Raw genomic sequence first — 20,067 nt, forward strand, 5'->3', positions numbered from 1 at the left:
AACAACTAGTGGTTAAAAACCAAGCCCAGTCAATTTTTACTTTTTAAATATGTAGGGATAAGCCAACTACCTTTCGTTTTTTTTTTTTATTGTGGTTTGTTGCTTCTTGTCTTTATAGCAGACATCACAGAAAGAGCAAGTAGCGTTTTCTCAACAGTACAAAGACAGGAATAAGACTGTAGAATGAGGCAAAAATGCAAAAGCTATGAAGTTTTTATTGCGGTCCATGATTTCCCTAGTGAGGCCCAATGCTCACAGTAGAACTTTGGCATCTCTAGAATATAAAGCAAGGAGAAATCTTTGTAAAGCCTGGTATACACCATGCAATTTCCCATCAGATAGATTGGTTGATTGGAAAAACGATCGGAAATCCGATAAGATCTGTTGAAAATTATCTATCGTCCCATCTGTCTGATGGGAAATTGCATGGTGTGTAACAGGCATTATGGAGATGTGGAAAAACAGAAATCTAAAGACCATTATACAGCACTTACCTTATCCACCAGTGCCAGGCATTCACTAAGCGTCTGGTTGATCTTCATGGACAGAAACAGTAGCTCTTCCTCTGCCTCTATTCCTTCCCACACTGAAGCATTTAGATTCTGCTTTTTCTTTGCTGTAGGGGGCCGCTTCGGTGGAAGCACCATAGGTGGACGTTTGTAGGTCTTTCCCTTTGAGAGCTGCCATTCCGCAAGTTGCTTTCTTAAGGGTGAAAAGAACATGTCTAAGGTTCTGTAGCTTCAGTGAAATGTGCCTGCTCCAGACAGGAAGGGGAACATGCCAAGTGTAACCAGCAGGGAGAAGCTGGTAAATGAATTCCCTGCCCTGACCCATCTCATTATTGTATGTAATGCATATGTAAATAGTGCTAAACAACACAAACAACTAAAGGCCCATACACACACGTCGGATTTTTCTGAACGACGGGTCGTTTGAACGTCCCGTCGTTCAGTCGTTCGCACACGGAATCAGACGTGTGTACGGACTATCGTTCACGTGATAAGACTGGTTTCAAGTGATCCGCTCGGCGGATCGCTGGAAACCAGTCTTATCACCCGAACGATAGTCTGTACACACGTCGGATTTGACGTGCGAACGACTGAACGACGGAACGTTCAAACGACGGGTCGTTCAGAAAAATCCGACGTGTGTATGGGCCTTAAAGAGAATCTGTATTGTTAAAATCGCTCAAAAGTAAACATACCAGTGCGTTAGGGGACATCTCCTATTACCCTCTGTCACAATTTCGCCGCTCCTCGCCGCATTAAAAGTGGTTAAAAACAGTTTTAAAAAGTTTGTTTGTAAACAAACAAAATGGCCACCAAAACAGGAAGTAGGTTGATGTACAGTATGTCCACACATAGAAAATACATCCATACACAAGCAGGCTGTATACAGCCTTCCTTTTGAATCTCAAGAGATCATTTGTGTGTTTCTTTCCCCCATGCACTGAAGTTTCGGGCTGCTCTTTTCTTCCTGCAAACAGCTTTGCCCTTCTTTGTAATTCCTCAGTATGTGAAAGCCCAGCCAGCTCAGAGGACGATTTATCCAGCTGATTAGAGCAGCTTCTCTCTTCTCTCTTATCTAAATAACACACAGGCAGTGTGCATAGAGGGGCCAGGAAGGGTGAGTTCATAGCAGAACCACAACACTTAACTTGGCAGCCTTCCAGACACAGGCCGACAAGTCTGACAGGGGAAAGATACATTGATTTATTACAGAGACTGTCAAAGTAGAAAGTGCTGCAGTAAGCCAGAACACATTAGAATAGCTTTTGGAACTTGTAGGATGATAAAAAACAGGATGCAATTTTTGTTACGGAGTCTCTTTAAGACATCATTACTTAGTATTTATATAGAGATAACATCTGCAGCACTGTACATAGTTCATTGTCTTGTCACTTAACTGTCCCTCAACTCCAGGTACCCAAAATTGCTCTGACTCCTCAGCCATGGGAAGACAATTAACTTATGTGTATGTTTTTGGGATGTGGGAAGAAATCAGAATGCCTGGAGGAAACCCCAGACACAGAGAGAACAAACTACATGCAGATAGTGCCCTGGCTGGGATTCAACCTGGGGACCCAGCACTGCAAGGCCACTACGCCACTGTGCTGCTCGACATGAGTTAAAGGACCACTATCGCAAAAATAAAATAAATAAATAAAAAAAGAAAAGAATTTTTTTTAAAATGTATGTAAAACATACAAATAAGAAGCATGTTCCTTCCAGCGTAAACTGAGCTATACATTTTCTCCTATGTTGCTGTCACTTACAGTAGTATAGTAATCTGACAGGTTTTTGACTAGTCCATCTCTTCATCTGAGATTTTCCATCCAATTTATTCTTTACAAAAGCACTTCCTGGAAAGGATCTATACAAGATGAACATTTTACTCTGGGAGAAATGTACTGTTTTTTTCATATTTAAGATTTTAAATTTTTTGCAGTAGTGGTCCTTTAACCATTTTAGCCGCCTGGACGTGATCGCTTCCCTCACTCATGCTTCCTGGAAGCGAGAGCGTTCGCTTCCAGGACAAAAATTGTGACTGTGGCCTTCTTGTGGCCAAATAAAATATTGGCGCCATACATTGTGATAGGGACATCATTTAAATGGTGTAATAACCGGAACAAATGGGCAAATAAAATATATAGCTTTTATTTATGGTAGCATGTATTATTTCAGGGCTGTGGAGTCGGAGCAGAGGGGTTGGAGCCATTTTGGCTACCCGGAATAGAAGTTTGAGTCGGTGGTTTCATAAACTGAGTCAGAAGATTTTTGTACCAACTCCACAGCCCTGTATTTTAATGCTACAATAGCCGAAAACTGAGAAATAATGCATTTTTTCCATTTTTTTTTTAAATATTCCTGTTAAAATGCATTTAAAAAAAAAAAAAAAAAAAAAAATTCTTAGCAAAAATGTACCATCCAAAAAAAGCCTAATTAGTGGAGGGGAAAAAAAAAAAAAAGAAAAAAAGAAAGATATAGATCAATTCATTGTGATAATTAGTGATAAAGTTATTGGCGAATGAATGGGAGGTGTAAATTGCTCTGATGCATAAGGTGAAAAATGACTGAGGGCTGAAATGATTAAGTCAACATTCACACATTAACCCACATTACTGTTTTTACACATTCAAATAACATGCATAACAGACAGACCATGTGCAATGCATCAGACAGTCTATAACAGAAACAACTTTGCTCTCTGAATCTAGCATCAGCTTTCTCCGAAAAGGTTTAAAGTGGAAGTGAACTCAGAACGTCCTCTTTGCTCTAAAAGATACACAACAGTAGGCCTGAACGATTTTAGGAAAAGGATTGAATTGCACGATTTCTGTCAGAAATTGCGATTGATTCGATTCACGATTTTCTTCAAATCAAGCTTCAGCATGTGCCTCATCCCGACTACCTCTGTACAAAAAAGGCGGGGGGGGGGGGGGGGGGAGGGGTGTCAGGAGGAGGAGTGACAGCAAACAGAGTAAACCTGGCGCTATGATCAATGAGTAATTATAGTTTAAGCCTCATATACATTCACACAATCACTGTATATGATAGTGCTAAAAACAGTCTCTACTCTCATAATAAGCCAGAAGTAATGCATAAGGTATTGAAGAGTAGTACCTATGCTATTAGTAGTACCTATACTACTAATATAGGTCTGCCGTATACTACTTATAGGCCTGCCGCTCGCCCAGCTGAAGATGCACTAGACCAGGGTGTCAAAATCAAATAAACAGGGGGCCAAAATTAAACCATGTTGAGGGTCAATGAGGACTGGCAGAGAAGGAAGGGGGGGGGGGATATCATGGCACCTGCCCCTTGTTTTTCCATGCGGCACATATTAGGGAGGGGGGGGGGGGGGGGGGGGGGGGGGGAGGAGATACAAATCATGCCACATTGGCAGTGGAGACAGTTAATGTTAGGCGTGGGGTAGGTACTGGTAGGGTAAAGGTAAGCCGTGGGGGGAGGGGTTACACAGATACACTCGCTGATACATACACTTCTCCAGCTCTCACTGATACACATCCTGCAACTCACACACACACACACACACACACACACACACACACTTATCCAGCACACACTTCAGTCTTGTTAATTGAATCCCCTGACCACCTCTTGCTGATCCATGTGCTCTCTCCTCCTGCACTTTGGGCAGTGACGACTTCTGGAAGGGGGAAGGAGGGAGGGAATTCCTTCTCTGATCCTTGCTAGACGGGGGAACTGCTGAATAAGGGGGAGGAAAGTCAAACCAGACACTAGCCTGGTTTAGCTAAATAGCTGTTGTCTCTCCCTGTGGTCTGCAGAGACGCAGAATTAACAATCCGTGGAGCAAATTAATGTGTCTGCCGCTGGGTCATGCTTGCCGCTTGGCTGATGACGTAGGAGGAGGAGAAGGCATAAGGCGGAAGGAGAGATAAGAGTCGCTGCGTGCATTAAGAGCTGCTGCTATTATAACACAGAGCTGTGCACAGCGGGAGAAGGGCACTGCTGGCCATTTACTACAGCACAGCGGGAGGGTGCAGCTCCACAGGAAATCGTGAAAAAACGCCGCTCTGGCGATCACGGAATCGTCATTTCCGTGATTTCGATTTAAAATCGATAAATCTTTCAGCCCTACACAACAGCATACTGTAGTATCTGAATCACACTCCTGAAAATCTAGAAGCAGCATGTAGCAAGTACAGTCACAGCACCTGATGTGCATACTTGATCTGGGTCAGTGGCTGGAAGTACTAGAGGCACAGGGCCAGCAGCACAGCTAGGCATTAGGCATTGTATAAAGTTCAATAAATATGCAGCTTCCATATCCCTCTCAATACAGGGTTACTTAAAGAGAATCTGTATTGTTAAAATCGCTCAAAAGTAAACATACCAGTGCGTTAGGGGACATCTATTACCCTCTGTCACAATTTCGCCGCTCCTCGCCACATTAAAAGTGGTTAAAAACAGTTTTAAAAAGTTTGTTTGTAAACAAACAAAATGGCCACCAAAACAGGAAGTAGGTTGATGTACAGTATGTCCACACATAGAAAATACATCCATACATAAGCAGGCTGTATACAGCATTCCTTTTGAATCTCAAGAGATCATTTTTGTTTTTCTTTCCCCCATGCACTGAAGTTTCAGGCTGCTCTTTTCTTCTTGCAAACAGCTTTGCCCTTGTTTGTAATTCCTCAGTATGTGAAAGCCCAGCCAGCTCAGAGGACGATTTATCCAGCTGATTAGAGCAGCTTCTCTCTTCTCTCTTATCTAAATAACACACAGGCAGTGTGCATAGAGGGGCCAGGAAGGTGAGTTCATAGCAGAACCACAACACTAAAGAACTTGGCAGCCTTCCAGACACAGGCCGACAAGTCTGACAGGGGAAAGATACATTGATTTATTACAGAGACTGTCATAGTAGAAAGTGCTGCAGTTAGCCAGAACACATTAGAATAGCTTTTGGAACATGTAGGATGATTAAAAACAGGATGCAATTTTTGTTACGGAGTCTCTTTAAAGGACAGCCCAGCAACTGATCTTAGGAAACATGGCAGCCTCCATATACCTCCCGCTTCATGTTTCCTTTAACATTTACTTGGTCCTCTATCCCCTGTTGCAGCCATAGTCTCTGCACATTGACATACTGCAACACTAAGTATTTAAAAAATACAGTATGATAAAATGAAAATGAGAAACAAATGCATCTTTCCTACCAAAAAAAAAAAAAAAATTCACAATATAAAAATTAATGTTTTATTGTCACTGCTCAATGGCAATCTATTAAGTGTCTCAGAGCTAAAAAAAAAAAAAAAAAAAAAAAAACATTAACTATTGACCTTTATCACCCCCCCCCCCCCCCCCCCCCCCCCCCCTGCAGTCAAAAGCTCTTTGCCAGGAAGAGAGTCTCATTGCTGTAGTTCCTGATCAGTGAGGGGTACACTATATTCTAACAAGGGTCTGAAGAGAGAGAAACTCACTTGCATGCCTGAAGATTAACTATTTTAGGCAGAAAACGAAAGAAAGTGTTTAGCACTGTACATGTACCATATCATCTCAGGTACACTTTAAAGTAAGATTGAGATTAAAAGTAAAAATGTATACATACATACATGGGGCTTCCTTCAACCCCCTTCAGCCTGATCGCTCCCTCACCACCGTCCTCAGTCTCCTGGATCCTCTGCTATGGCTCCCAATAGCTTTGAATACCAGGAGGATTGAGAATGATCCAGGAAGACGCCGAGGGAGCGATCAGGCCAAAGGTGGCTGGAGGAAGCCCCTGGTAAGTATAAATTTTTACTTCTAAATTAATCACAGGTACACTTTAAACTACTACAGTAATCCTTACGATTATTCGTCCATTTACCTGCGGTCCTCTCCAGTCATCTTGGGTGTTTGGGGTTTGCTGGCGATTTCACTGGCGACTGAGGAAAATGTAGCAGGTTGGCTTTCATTAGTGTCCGTGACCCCTTCTTGCCCGCCTCCTTTACTTTTTCTCTGATTACTGCTGCCAATTTGCCGTTTGCCAGGTCCCTTATTGCATAAGACAGGCCCTGTGTTTGTCTGCCAAACGGCTGGTTTAGTAACAGAGCGACGGTTCTGAACACCAAGTGGTTTATTGTCCTTCTGTGTTGTACTACATCTCCCCGAAGAGTCAACTTTCTTCTGTGCCACGGCTGATGAAGATGCAGAGCGTACATCAGAGTTTAGTTTAGCAGTACAGTCCAGCTTTTGGGTTGTGGAATTTTCAATCTTCTTCTGTACAGTGGGCTGTGGCTTTGGCTGTGAGGTATTAGTCCTAGCAGATTTAATCAAGAAGCTCCTCTCAGTTGCAGACCCCACCTTAAGCCCAGGCTGAGTCACTCTTGAGACTATGCGGATATGTCCAGCACTTTTTGTGGGTACTGGTATACAAGATGGTGGAGGACAGTCAGACTTGTGACACATAGATTTTGGTATAGGGGTGTGTGCTTGGCTTTTTCTCACAGGCATTTTGGAAGAGGGCTGAAGTAATTTCTGTCCTTCATTAGCAAGGCTCTTTCCGTCATGGCTTTTGACATCCTTGGCTTCAGACTGTCCTTCGCTAGAAAGGAAGGAATTGTCCAACACATGAACTCCAGAAACTCTGGTTTTATTTACTTCTTGACTCTTGGTTAAAAGGATGGTTAGGCCAACATTTCCACTTTCAGCCTCGCTTCCTGTAATCTGAGGCATGGTGGAAGAAGACTTCCTTCCAGCTAGCTGCTTCATGGAACCCACATCTTTGTCCTGTACGGTTTGTTCAGGCCTTGCACTGGGCAGACTGTACGACGCATGGATTTTAGAGAACGCTTTAGTGTCCGCTTTGTTGTATGGAACATTTGGGTGGGCAGGTATTTTTCCTGCCACTGATCTCTGAGGTAACCTGGTATTCTTAACATCACATTTGGCACCTTTATTGTAAACATCCTTATTTTCATACACCTAAAACATAAAGCAGATATAAATACAATGTGGCTGATAAACTCACTTTAAATACCAGTAGATGAGTCAGAAAGAAGTACAAACATTTTAAAGGGTAATTCCGCTTTCATGAACGGTTATGTCAGTGTAAATGGAGTCACGGTTTAATCATTCATAGTTTTTCTGTGTTTATTTACCTTTTTAGGTGGCGGCAGACATCTATTTTGGACATTGGTGGTATCCTTTAGGTAAGGCCTGTATAAGAAACAAAATCATAATACAACATTTCTGACAGATCTCTAAATCCACAGCAACATGATGAACAATTCCAAAACCTACAGCTACAAAGAGGCAGGAGGACAGCATCTGTACTGATTATTTTATTCAGAGATGTGGCTGGACTAAAGGTCCAAATATACTGTATTAAAAGACTGTGCAAATGATCCTTTTTTGAATGGCAGCAAACATAAAATCGATCATCTATTATAACAGCCCCATGTGGGGCCAGTTAGGATACAATTTTATTTTATTTCATTTCAAAACTGTGCTAAGTCTTCAATTATAAACGCGACATGGCACACTGCATCTTTCGCCAGAATACCAAGGTATACCCATTTCAATGGGCAGTGGAGACTTCACACTAGATCCACCTTCGCTTCCCCAAATCATGTCCGCCCCAATCCAATAGGCTGATCTCTCAACTACCATTCACCAATCGCAACCTTTGTATATACTGGCATGGAACTCTAATCCAATACTTATTTGACCAGCACATTTTATAATAAAGCTATAATAGCTGAAAACTGAGAAATAATTTTTTTTCTTCATTATTCCCTTTAGAATGTATATAAAATAAAAATAATTCTTAGCAAAAAGTACTACCCAAAGAAAGCCTAATTTGTGGTGAAAAAAAAAAAATAGATAATTTTGGTGTGATAACTAACAAAGTTACTGGCTAATGAATGGGAGGAGCATGATGTGAAAATTGCTCTGGTTTTTAAAGGGCAAAAAGTCTGTTTTTTAAAGAGAATCTGTATTGTTAAAATCGCACAAAAGTAAACATACCAGTGCGTTAGGGGACATCTCCTATTACCCTCTGTCACAATTTCGCCGCTCCTCGCCGCATTAAAAGTGGTTAAAAACAGTTTTAAAAAGCTTGTTTATAAACAAACAAAATGGCCACCAAAACAGGAAGTAGGTTGATGTACAGTATGTCCACACATAGAAAATACATCCATACACAAGCAGGCTGTATACACCCTTCCTTTTGAATCTCAAGAAATCATTTGTGTGTTTCTTTCCCCCTGCAGCTATCTTCCACTGAAGTGTCAGGCTATTTCTTCCTGCAGAGTGCAGACAGCTGTGCCTGTATGTAATTCCTCGGTATGTGAAAGCCCAGCCAGCTCAGAGGAGGATTTATCCAGCTTGTAAAAGATAATAGAACAGAGAGAAGCTGCACTAATCTAAATATCACACAGTCAGTGTGCAGAGAGGGGCCTGGATGGGGGAGTTCATAGCAGAACCACAACACTGAAGAACTTGGCAGCCTTCCAGACGCAGGCCTGACAAGTCTGACAAGAGAGAGATAAGTTGATTTATTACAGAGATGGTGATAGTAGAACGTGCTGCAGTAAGCCAGAACACATTAGAATAGCTTTTGGAACTTGTAGGATGATAAAAAACAGGATGCAATTTTTGTTACGGAGTCTCTTTAAGTAATTTTAATTTAAAATAAATAAATAAATAAAACTATGATATGCAGAAAGTAGTGAACAATTCTAAGCTCTTTTGGGTGAAGGGAAAACACGTGAAAATGTGAAGAAGCCCACTAACTTACATGTGCTGTCAGTTCATGGCATTTCTGCACTGGGTGAACAAACTGACAGCATGAACAAAGCCTTACATCTGCCTGGTTAGTGACATTGTCCTCGAAAGTGATAGGCCAACATTGACACTTTTCAGACAGAGTCTAAAGTGGGCCCATACACTCGTCAGATTGGCAACAGATAGATAAGAAATGCATCTGATGATCTATCTGATGCGTTTTTAGAACATTTTTTACCAGGATAGAATTCCAATAGATTTCAGTTTGAAATCTATTGAAATTCGATCTGATGGCATTTTTTTGCCATCAGATTTCCATTAAGGCCAATGCAAACTGATAAGCAATCTCATCAGATCGACCTAAATTTTCCACCCTGCAAGTTCGATGGAAATCCATCGAAATCGGCCGTCGATCGGTCGATTGGCCAACCGATTTGCAATCGATTGATCGGAATCGATTGATCAGGATCGATCGGTCGGCCAGAAAATCGGCTGAGTGTATGGGCTGCTTAAGTCAGCTTTCCCAACACGTCAGGATTCCCCCCTTAGCAAGCCCCAAGTTTCAGGGTAATAAATCACTGCATCAGAGGTTTCATGTTTCTGTAAATCCATAGTGTAGCTTGATTTTTTGTGAGCAAATCTCACTACCATTCAGCACTGAAAAATATCCTCACACTTACTTCTGGTTATTTTGAGGCTTCAACTTTCCCTTCGCTGCCAAATATTTCAACAACTTCCTTCGAAGCTCCTCTGTGGAGAATATCAAAAAAATACAACCAGAATTTAAAGTAAAATATACTGGATATAAGACATTTTCTCATCAATATACACAAATTAAAGAGATCAACTTCAGCCAGGGTGAAATGCGATAAGGAACAGTTATCCAATCACAGCAACATGTACACCTTGAAGCATTCTAACTGGCCAAATGGTCTGAGTATATTACTACTACAACCTATCTGAAACCTAGCAGTTCAAAGAACAACTGAAGCAAGTGGCAGTGTTCTCCCCAGGTTCTTTTAGCCGGGTGCTCCACACGGCTAGTTTTGGTTAGCACCCAGCTGTCATCGGCTTATCTCCTGTGCTTTAAGCAGAGTTGCACACAGAAGCACCGGCCCTGCATTATGTCATCTCGCCCCACCCGGCTTCTTTTTCATGCCACCCGGCTGGGAAAAAAAATTCCGGGGAGAACACTGGAGAGGGATATGGAGGCTGCCATATTTATTTACTTTTAAACAATACCAGTTGCATGGCTATCCTGCTGATGATCTGCCTCAAATACTTTTATCCATAGACCCTGAACAAGCATGCAGCAGATCAGAGGTTTCTGACAAGATTAGCCACATGCTCGTTTCTGGTGCGATTCAGACACCACTGCATCCAAATAGACCAGCAGAGCTGGCAGGCAAGCAGTATAGTTTAAAAGGAAATAAATATGGCAGCCTCCATATTATTTTCAACTCAGTTGTCCTTTAAAGGGAACCTTAACTGAACGGGGGGTAAAGAGTTTCACTTACCTGGGGCTATTACCAGCCCCCTGCAGCAGTCCTGTGCCCTCGGCGCCGCCCTGGAATCCTCTGGTCCCCCGCTGTCACTTAGTTTCGTTTTTGACGACTCACCAGTCGCCGGCCGCCATGCGTATTATTGGACGCATTCACCAATGCAATTAGCGCTATTGCGGACCGCAAAGCGTACAAAAATACGCGTTGAAGCATATCTACGCGTGCAGAATGCGGCAACGCGTATTTTTGTACGCGCTGCGGTCCGCAATAGCGCTAATTGCATTGGTGAATGCATCCAATAATGCGCATGGCGGCCGGCGACTGGTGAGTCGTCAAAAACGAAACTAAGTGACAGCGGGGGACCAGAGGATTCCAGAGTGGCGCCGAGGGCACAGGACTGCTGCAGGGGGCTGGTAATAGCCCCAGGTAAGTGAAACTCTTTACCCCCCGTTCAGTTAAGGTTCCCTTTAAGGTGCAGTCCACACAATAAGCGAAATTTCCCTTATGGACTTTCACACTGGTTCACCTCAACCACGCTAGCGCCGACATATGTGCTCCGCGGAAACAACTGCAGAGCATATGTGCAAGCCTTTTGCATGTTACATCTGCAGTGTGCATATACACTTCTAACATGTCGTGTCTGCTCAGCCACATGTGAGGTGTGTACATGATATGCGTACATGACACGTGAGCCACAAACACATGTGAGGTGTAAACATTATGTGTACAGAAGAGGGGAGCAGCACTACACACATACATGGGACAGCCAGGTTTATACAGTGTACTGAAAGTATAGTGCGTATTGAAGCATACACTGGGAAGATAGGTGCACAGAATATACTGTGTACATAGTGATACAGTTTATATGGAAGCATATATGATGATTATTTAGTATGGATATAGCGCCAACATCTTCTGCAGTGCTTTATAGAGTATATATAGTCTTGTTGCTAAAGGTGGCCATACATCTTGCGATGATGGGCAGATTCAACCAAGCGACATGTCTCTCTAATCAAATCTGATTAGAGAGAGAGGTGTTGGCTGGCCATACCCCCCAGGCCGATTCCCAATAAATTTCATGCCGATATCAATCCGGAATCGGTACATACCCTCGTCGTCGTCCTCCTCCCGATTTTTTCAGCAATTGGCCCTGGTTAGTCCTCCGGGTCCAACTGTGCATGTGTGCTGCAGCTGTGCTTCCATTGCGTGGAGCGCTCTGCACCTGCGCAGCACTACAGCCCAGGCACAGAACGCGACAGGGGAGCGCATGTGGCCAGACTGCGCCAACTTAACGGGGCCAGTTGCGGACAAAGCAGGCAGCGACTAAGGACGACAAGGGAGCGGTCATGCCAGAGGGAACTGGAGTATATTTTCTTTTTAAAGCCCCATCTCAGGTACACTGTAAGAATATAAACTTTTGATTTCTATAGCATTTTAGTAAGAACGCTTTTTGGTCCATTGTAGCCTGTTATACACTCCTATGAGCTCTGGTTCACTCTGAGAATAGCCTGAGATGGAGCAGAAAACTCTTCTCTGAATCAGTCCTGCGTCACACAGAGGCTACTTGTCAAAGACTCCTGTCCCTGCCAATCTCACATACAACCTGTAAGCAGCAGCCCTCCTGGAGTTTAGGGACTGTCAAAAACTTTACAACCATCCTAGACAATACAATGTCTAGAGGTGCACATGCCATCATTAGGACAACGGTGAGAGACCAGACAGATTCTATCCCCACAGACCCTGCAGGCAAGCCTCTCTCTGTTCTGCCTCACGCTGTCACTGTGTACATTTACTAGCTTGCAGATACCTCCTTCCCACTGAGCAGTCCGCTCCTGAATACACCCGCCATGCACCCCCTCCTCCCCGGTAATTGCACACAGGCATCTCACCTTCTGCATTTACATGAATTGGCGCTTCCATTTTCTCAATTCAAGTGTGTGTAGCTCTCTCTGCACTGGGCACACAACCGCCTCAATTCAAATCCATCAACCAATAGCGCTGCAGCAGCATCTCTTTTTTTCCCTGAAAAAAACTTTATTGAAAAGAGCACTATCGCTCTGGGCAGGGAGGATAACCTGATTGGATGATCAATGTGTTGGGCGTGTTTTGCTCTTATTTAGTATGGATCAACATCAAATAGGTTGAGAAGCTACCACCAATGAATGTAGTGCTGCTGCAGGAGATGGTTGAGGAGGGCGGTAACCATCCGTGACACAGCTGTGACAGACTGACACTAGAGATGGGAAGTTCGGATCTTTTCAATGATCCGGATGATTCGAATCGGATTATTGAAGAGATCCGGATCTTTGATCCGAATCTCGGATCATTTTACTACCGGAAGCATTCGGGGGTGAAATGAACAGCAGGACAGGTCTGTGGACAGGAGAAGGGGAGGGAGTGGACACACAGAGAAGGGGAGAAGATGGACAGAGGGCAGGGAGTGGACAGGGAAGGGAGGAGGGACGAGCAGAGAGCAGAAATGTTTGCAGGTAATACCCACATGCTGAAGTCATATGCTTTACATATATTTCACCTATATGTTCATCTGTACACTTTGAAAGAAAAGGTCGCACAGTGAAAGAAAGCATTCCCAGAAGATAAGTGCAGCTGTTTAGTGCCGAGTGCAGGAGGATTATATTGCCTTTCAATCACACTGTCTGCAAAGTTACTGAGCTGTGCTGAGCAAAAAGCTTCCAATGTGTTCACTGTGCAGCACTACGGAACAGCCAGCCTATAATGGGCAGCACATTGCAGCCAGGGCCGGATTTCTACTTTTTACCACCCAAGGCCCACTTTCACCAGCCGCCCCCTGATCAACAGCATCTCAACAAACCCCACCCCCCAACTTACACACACTTTTCCCTCAAGACTATGGCCTTAGAGTGAACTTGAAGCAAAATAAAAAATTAGATACTTACCATAGTAGATCCTCCTGGGGCCCATTGTTCCAGTGTTGGGACCCTCTGATCATATTCAGACCCCACCACTGCTTGGGGCCTTCTTCTTCCTCAAGGCTGCGCTTCCCTCTGTGTACAAGCCCTATTGTACTGATCATGCTCGAGTATGGTCAGTACATGCCCAGTAGCACAAAGCCACTTTGTGCTACTAGGCATATACTTGCATATACACAGTACGGTAGTGCTTTTACACTCTCAGTATAGGTAATCAGATGACCCTCCTCCCACCCATGCATTAGGGAGACGTGAGGACCAGAACTGGGGCCACAGTATGAGTTAAAGGACCAGGATGGAATGGGGGGGGGCATACTTGAGAAGGTTGTGTGAATGGAACTGTGCATGCGCACTCAGAGTGCCAAACTTACAAAGCCGCCAGTGGGAGAATGGAGGGGCTCAGAGAATGCTGTGGAACCTCACGGACTACAGGGGGCTGGAAGAAGCCCCAGGTAAGTAAAAATGCAAAGTTTTAAACAAAGCTCAGGTGTGCTTTAAAGAATAAAAAAAAAACATCACCACACAACTCCAGAAAATGTGAACGAAACAAAAACAAAACAGGATTTACACATACTTGGGCTTCTTCCCGCGGCAGGGGTGGGATACTGCTCCTGGCCCCTCAGTTACTTTAGACTCCTCTCCATCTGCAATAGCCACACTTAAACGAGAACCTAAGGTGGGTTCTAAGAATCCTAATAGCACACAGAGGCTAGGTCTTCATATAATGCCCAGCCTTTGTTGCTATACAGCGTCCCCCACAGGCCCCCCCTGCTCTCTGCTGTCCCCATAAATCAAAGCCGTGCTAGCGACACACAGCATGTCGATAGCCGGCTGTTTACCTCTGGATGTGTCAGTCTCGCTGCTCCCCCGCCTCCTCTATATCTCCGCTCCCCGCCTGCATCCCTTCCCTCCAATCAGCGGGGAGGGAAGGGACGCAGGCACAGAGTGGCGACATAGAGGAGGCGGGGAAGCAGCGAGACTGACACATCAAGAGGTTAACAGCCAGCTAGCGAATTCTCTAGCACAGAGTTTGATTTATGGGGACAGCAGAGCGCAGGGGGGGGGGGGGGGGCTGTGGGGGATGCTGTATAGCAACGGAGGCTGGGCATTATATGCAGACCCAGCCTCTGTGTGCTGTTAGGATTCTTAGAACCCACCTTGGGTTCTCTTTAAAAAGCTGCAACTGACCTCAGCTATGGTGCATGATGCTTTGAAGCAGCAAGGCGGCCGTGGCCCAGATCATTCTGCACATGCGTAGTTTGAAAATAATCCAGATCGCACATGCACAGAACCTTACTGGCCATCGCTGCTGTGCACAGCCACTGGGAAGCATAATCGAGGAGGCGCTGTGCACACAGGACTTTTCATGTGCCATAGCTATAACTGTGCCCATTTGTAGCTTTTTAAGAGGGGTGACAGCTATGACAAAGAGGTCTTCTAAGGAAATGAGGGGCAAGAACACTTTGGGGGGGCTGCGGGCTGGAAAAAACTCCAGAAATGTGTACATCCACTTTAAGCAGTACCTTAATCAACTTAGTGTCCTGGGTCCCTTCCTCCACTCAATCACCCCATGCTGTCTCTTTCCCTCACAGGATGTCACACCAGGACCGGGCAGCTGTACAATTCCTACGCACAGTAGCCATGTGGAAAACAGGGGGAGGAGATGAGCTTCCTTTCACTTTCCTGTCTGCTGAACACAGAGCAGAACTCCCGGAGGAAGCGGGGGCGGGGCAGCCTTACCATCTGATGTCTAGGAGAATGACAGCGAGCAGGGCTGCAGCGATATAGCCCCTGCTCCTGTCACACTCAAGTTAGTAAAGCTGCCCGCTCTTTTCCTGTCATTAGCCGCTGCTGCACACATAAACATGCATTTGTGTGCAGAGCAAAGCAGGGGGCGGCTGCTAACAAACATGGCACTTACTGTGGGAATAGTGTCAGTGGCTGTGGCGAGCCTGGTTGGCAGATTGACTGCTCGTTTGTCAACCCGCCCCTTTCCTTGGCTCCGCCCTAGGCACGTGCCTTCCAGGCCTTTCCACAAATCCGGCCCTGATTGCAGCCAGTATGTGTGCTCTACACATATCTGGCAGTGGCACCCATGTCCCCTCTCTCTCATCTACCTGTCTCCCTGCAAGGCTGCCTCCCTTCCAACAGAGCGATCCATCTCAGCTCTGCTTCCAGGACCCCGCTGCCCGCTGAGAGGGGGCGTGTCGCTCCTGGCCCCGCCCCTTTTGCGATCCCAATCACTCATTTTGATGATTCGGATGATCGACTCATATAATAGATTCGGATCAAAGATCCGAATCGTTCATGATCCGGACAACACTAACTGACACTCTGACAGTGAGACTCAGAGGCAAACAGCTGGAGGCCGAGGCAGTAGAGATGGGAAGTTCGGATCTTTTCAATGATCCGGATGATTCGAATCGGATCATTGAAAAGATCCGGATCTTTGATCCGAATCTCGGATCATTTTACAAGGGAAGCATTCGGGTGGTGAAATGACTATCGGCAGGAGAAGGAGAGGGGGGTGGACACACAGAGAAGGGGAGAAGAAGGACAGAGGGCAGGGAATGGACAGAGAAGGGAAGAGGGATGCGCAGAGAGCAGAAATGTTTGTTTGCACACAATACCCACATGCTGCAATCATATGCTTTACATATATTTCACCTACATGTTCATCTGTATACCTTGAATGGAAACGTTGCACAGTGAAAGAAAGCATTCCCAGAAGATAAGTGCAGCTGTTTAGTGCCCAGTGCAGGAGGATCATATTGCCCTGCAATCACAGTGCCTGCAAAGTTACTGAGCTATGCTGAGCTGAGCCAAAAGCTTCCAATGTGATCACTGTGCACAACTACGGAACAGCCAGCCTATAATGAGCAGCACATTTCAGCCAGTATGTGTGCTCTACACATATCTGGCAGTGGCACCCATGTCCCCTCTCTGTCCCTGCAAGGCTGGCTCCCCTGAGTCCCCTCCAACAGAGCGATCCATCTCTGCTCTGCTTCTTCCAGGACCCCGCTGCCCGCTGAGATGCTACTGTACAGACACAGTCCAACCATGCGCCTCCACCAGGCATTTGTTCATGGATGGGAGCATTGCCACAAAGAAGAGAGTCCCAACAACCAGAGGTGGCCTGCAGGATGATCAGGAAGGACTCTGGAGGGGGTCCGTTAAAAATGGCGCCATTTATCGTAGTTAAAAAACGGCGCCCCCATAGAGAACCATTATCACTAGTTATTTTTCGTTTTTGACAGCTAAAAAATGGCGCCGGCTTTAAAAACGATATTTATCGTTTATATTTATATTTGTATTGCTCCCAAACGATATTTATCGTTTTAACCCCTGCTTTGCTGCCGTTTGGAAAATATCTGCCCGCCGGCTTTAATGTTTAATAGCAAAGCCCCCTTAAAAGCTAAAAACACCAAATTTGCAGGGAATGTTAAGAAGAATATTGTGAACAAGAGGAAAAAAAAATCTTTCAAAAAGACCTTATAGTTTTTGAGAAAATCGATTTTGAATATTCTTCTTCTGACCGTGGGAAAATTAAACGCCCGCCGACTTTAGCGGTTAATTGCAAAGCCCCTTTAAATGTCAGAAACACCAAATGTGTAGGGAATGTTAAGAAAAATAGTGGGAACACGAAGAAAAAAAATTGTTCAAAAAGACCTTATAGTTTTTGAGAAAATCGATCTTAAATCTTCAAAGGAAATGTAACTATTTAAATCGCGTACTGACATTCCCGTGGAAACTTTTCCCGCCGACTTTAGCAGTTAATAGCAAAGTCCCCTTAAATCCTAGCAACACCAAATTTGCAGGATATGTTAAAAAGATACTGGGAAACAATATTTTAAAAAAAAAATTGAAACATTTTATTTATTTTTTTTTTAAATTAAAATTTTTGGGTTATGTTCAGAGTGTGAGAAAAGTTTTGAAAAAAATGACGTACTGTCCCCCCTCCCGAGCCTCTGTAACCCCTTGTCTCCCATGCAGGCTGGGATAGCCAGAATGCGGAGCCCCGGCCGACTGGGGCTTCGCACCCTGAGCTATACCAGCCCGCATGGTCCATGGTATGGGGGGGCTTTGGGGGGGAGGGGCGGCCAAGCCTTCCCCTCCCCCCCGGAGCCCTTGTCCAATCCATGGACACGGGGCTCTTCCCCACCTCCGGTGCCCCAGGAGGAGGTGGGGGCGACGACTCCCTGGGGGGGGGGGGTTCATGGTGGCATCTGGGAGTCCCCTTTAAGAAGGGGAACCCAGATGCCTGCCCCCCTCCCAGGAGAAATGAGTATAGGGGTGCAGGAGTACCCCTTACCCATTTCCATAAAGGGTTAAATGAAATAAAAACACAACAATGAGAAAAGTCCTTTAATGTTCTAAATTCACCAGAAATACTTACCTGTACCTTTAAGAAAAAAATCCCATGTCAATTAGGTCCCACGACAGTATCCTCCATCTTGCGACCTTCAGTTACATGTTGATTGAAGATCTCCGCCGCCCCGACGCCACACACGCCGCCTCCGCCGCACTCACTGCTCTTAGCTATACTTAGTATAGCTAAGAGCAAAAAGCATCTTTAAATTTTAGCTCCAATGGTCCCCATTGGTTCCTTAACAGACCAATGGGGATCAGGAGGATCCCCATTGGTCGATAAGGAACCAATGGGGAGCCTTGGAGCCAAAATTTAAAGATGCTTTTTGTTCTCAGCTATACTAAGTATAGCTGAGAGTTGCGTCTATGCGTCTATATAGACGCATTAGCGCTAGCTGCCGCTGCCCTCCCCGCCTCTTCCCACCTGTCACCCTCACCCATGCTGGCACCCATGGGTGCATTGGGTGTCAGCATGGGTGAGGGTGACAGGTGGGTGGAGGCAGGGAGGGCAGCGGCAGCTAGCGCTAATGCGTCTATATAGACGCATAGACGCAACTCTCAGCTATACTTAGTATAGCTGAGAGCAGTGCGGCGGAGGCGGCGTGTGTGGCGTCGGGGCGGCGGAGATCTTCAATCAACATGTATCAGAAGATCGCAAGATAGAGGATACTGTCGTGGGACCTGATTGGCGTGGGATTTTTTTCTTAAAGGTACAGGTAAGTATTTGTGGTTAATTTAGAACATTAAAGGACTTTTTTCGTTGTTGCGTTTTTATTTCATTTAACCCTTTGTGGAAATGGGTAAGGGGTACTCCTGCACCCCTATACTCATTTCTCCTGGGAGAGGGGTGGGCATCTGGGGGTCCCCTTCTTAAAGGTGACTCCCAGATGCCACCATGAACCCCCCCCCCCCCAGGGAGTCGTCGCCCCCGCCTCCACCTGGGGCACCGGAGGCGGGGAAGAGCCCCTTGTCCATGAATTGGACAAGGGCTCCGGGGGGGAGGGGGAGGCTTGGCCGCCCCTCCCCCCCAGAGCCCCCCCATACCATGGACCATGCGGGCTGGTATAGCTCAGGGTGCGAAGCCCCAGTCGGCCGGGGCTCCGCATTCTGGCTATCCCAGCCTGCATGGGAGACAAGGGGTTACAGAGGCTCGGGAGGGGGGGACCCCACGTCGTTTTTTTCCACCTGGGGCAAGGGAGGCGGGGGCGACGACTCCCTGGGGGGGGGGTTCATGGTGGCATCTGGGAGTCCCCTTTAAGAAGGGGACCCCCAGATGCCCACCCCCCTCCCAGGAGAAATGAGTATAGGGGTGCAGGAGTACCCCTTACCCATTTCCACAAAGGGTTAAATGAAATAAAAACGCAACAACGAAAAAAGTCCTTTAATGTTCTAAATTAACCACAAATACTTACCTGTACCTTTAAGAAAAAAATCCCACGCCAATCAGGTCCCACGACAGTATCCTCTATCTTGCGATCTTCTGATACATGTTGATTGAAGATCTCCGCCGCCCCGACGCCACACACGCCGCCTCCGCCGCACTGCTCTCAGCTATACTAAGTATAGCTGAGAGTTGCGTCTATGCGTCTATATAGACGCATTAGCGCTAGCTGCCGCTGCCCTCCCTGCCTCCACCCACCTGTCACCCTCACCCATGCTGACACCCAATGCACCCATGGGTGCCAGCATGGGTGAGGGTGACAGGTGGGGAGAGGCGGGGAGGGCAGCGGCAGCTAGCGCTAATGCGTCTATATAGACGCATAGACGCAACTCTCAGCTATACTTAGTATAGCTGAGAACAAAAAGCATCTTTAAATTTTGGCTCCAAGGCTCCCCATTGGTTCCTTATCGACCAATGGGGATCCTCCTGATCCCCATTGGTCTGTTAAGGAACCAATGGGGACCATTGGAGCTAAAATTTAAAGATGCTTTTTGCTCTTAGCTATACTAAGTATAGCTAAGAGCAGTGAGTGCGGCGGAGGCGGCGTGTGTGGC

The 20,067-nt window shown here is 45.7% G+C and overlaps 1 protein-coding gene across 1 annotated transcript in view; it reads right to left on the minus strand.

Moving 5' to 3' along the window:
- CKAP2L (cytoskeleton associated protein 2 like) overlaps positions 1–12,730 on the minus strand; it is a 29,749-nt gene extending 17,019 nt beyond the window's left edge. The window contains exons 1-5 of the mRNA XM_068274857.1: positions 12,643–12,730; positions 9,932–10,001; positions 7,625–7,682; positions 6,352–7,448; positions 495–702 (exon numbers count right to left, since the gene is read on the minus strand). Of these exons, the coding sequence (XP_068130958.1) occupies positions 495–702; positions 6,352–7,448; positions 7,625–7,682; positions 9,932–10,001; positions 12,643–12,673 (1,464 nt within the window). The 5' untranslated portion in view covers positions 12,674–12,730. The remainder of the gene's footprint in view (positions 1–494; positions 703–6,351; positions 7,449–7,624; positions 7,683–9,931; positions 10,002–12,642) is intronic.
- Positions 12,731–20,067: the final 7,337 nt, after the last annotated feature.

The sequence above is a fragment of the Hyperolius riggenbachi genome, chromosome 3 (genome assembly GCF_040937935.1).
Source record: "Hyperolius riggenbachi isolate aHypRig1 chromosome 3, aHypRig1.pri, whole genome shotgun sequence".
NCBI classification, from domain to species: Eukaryota; Metazoa; Chordata; class Amphibia; order Anura; family Hyperoliidae; genus Hyperolius; species Hyperolius riggenbachi.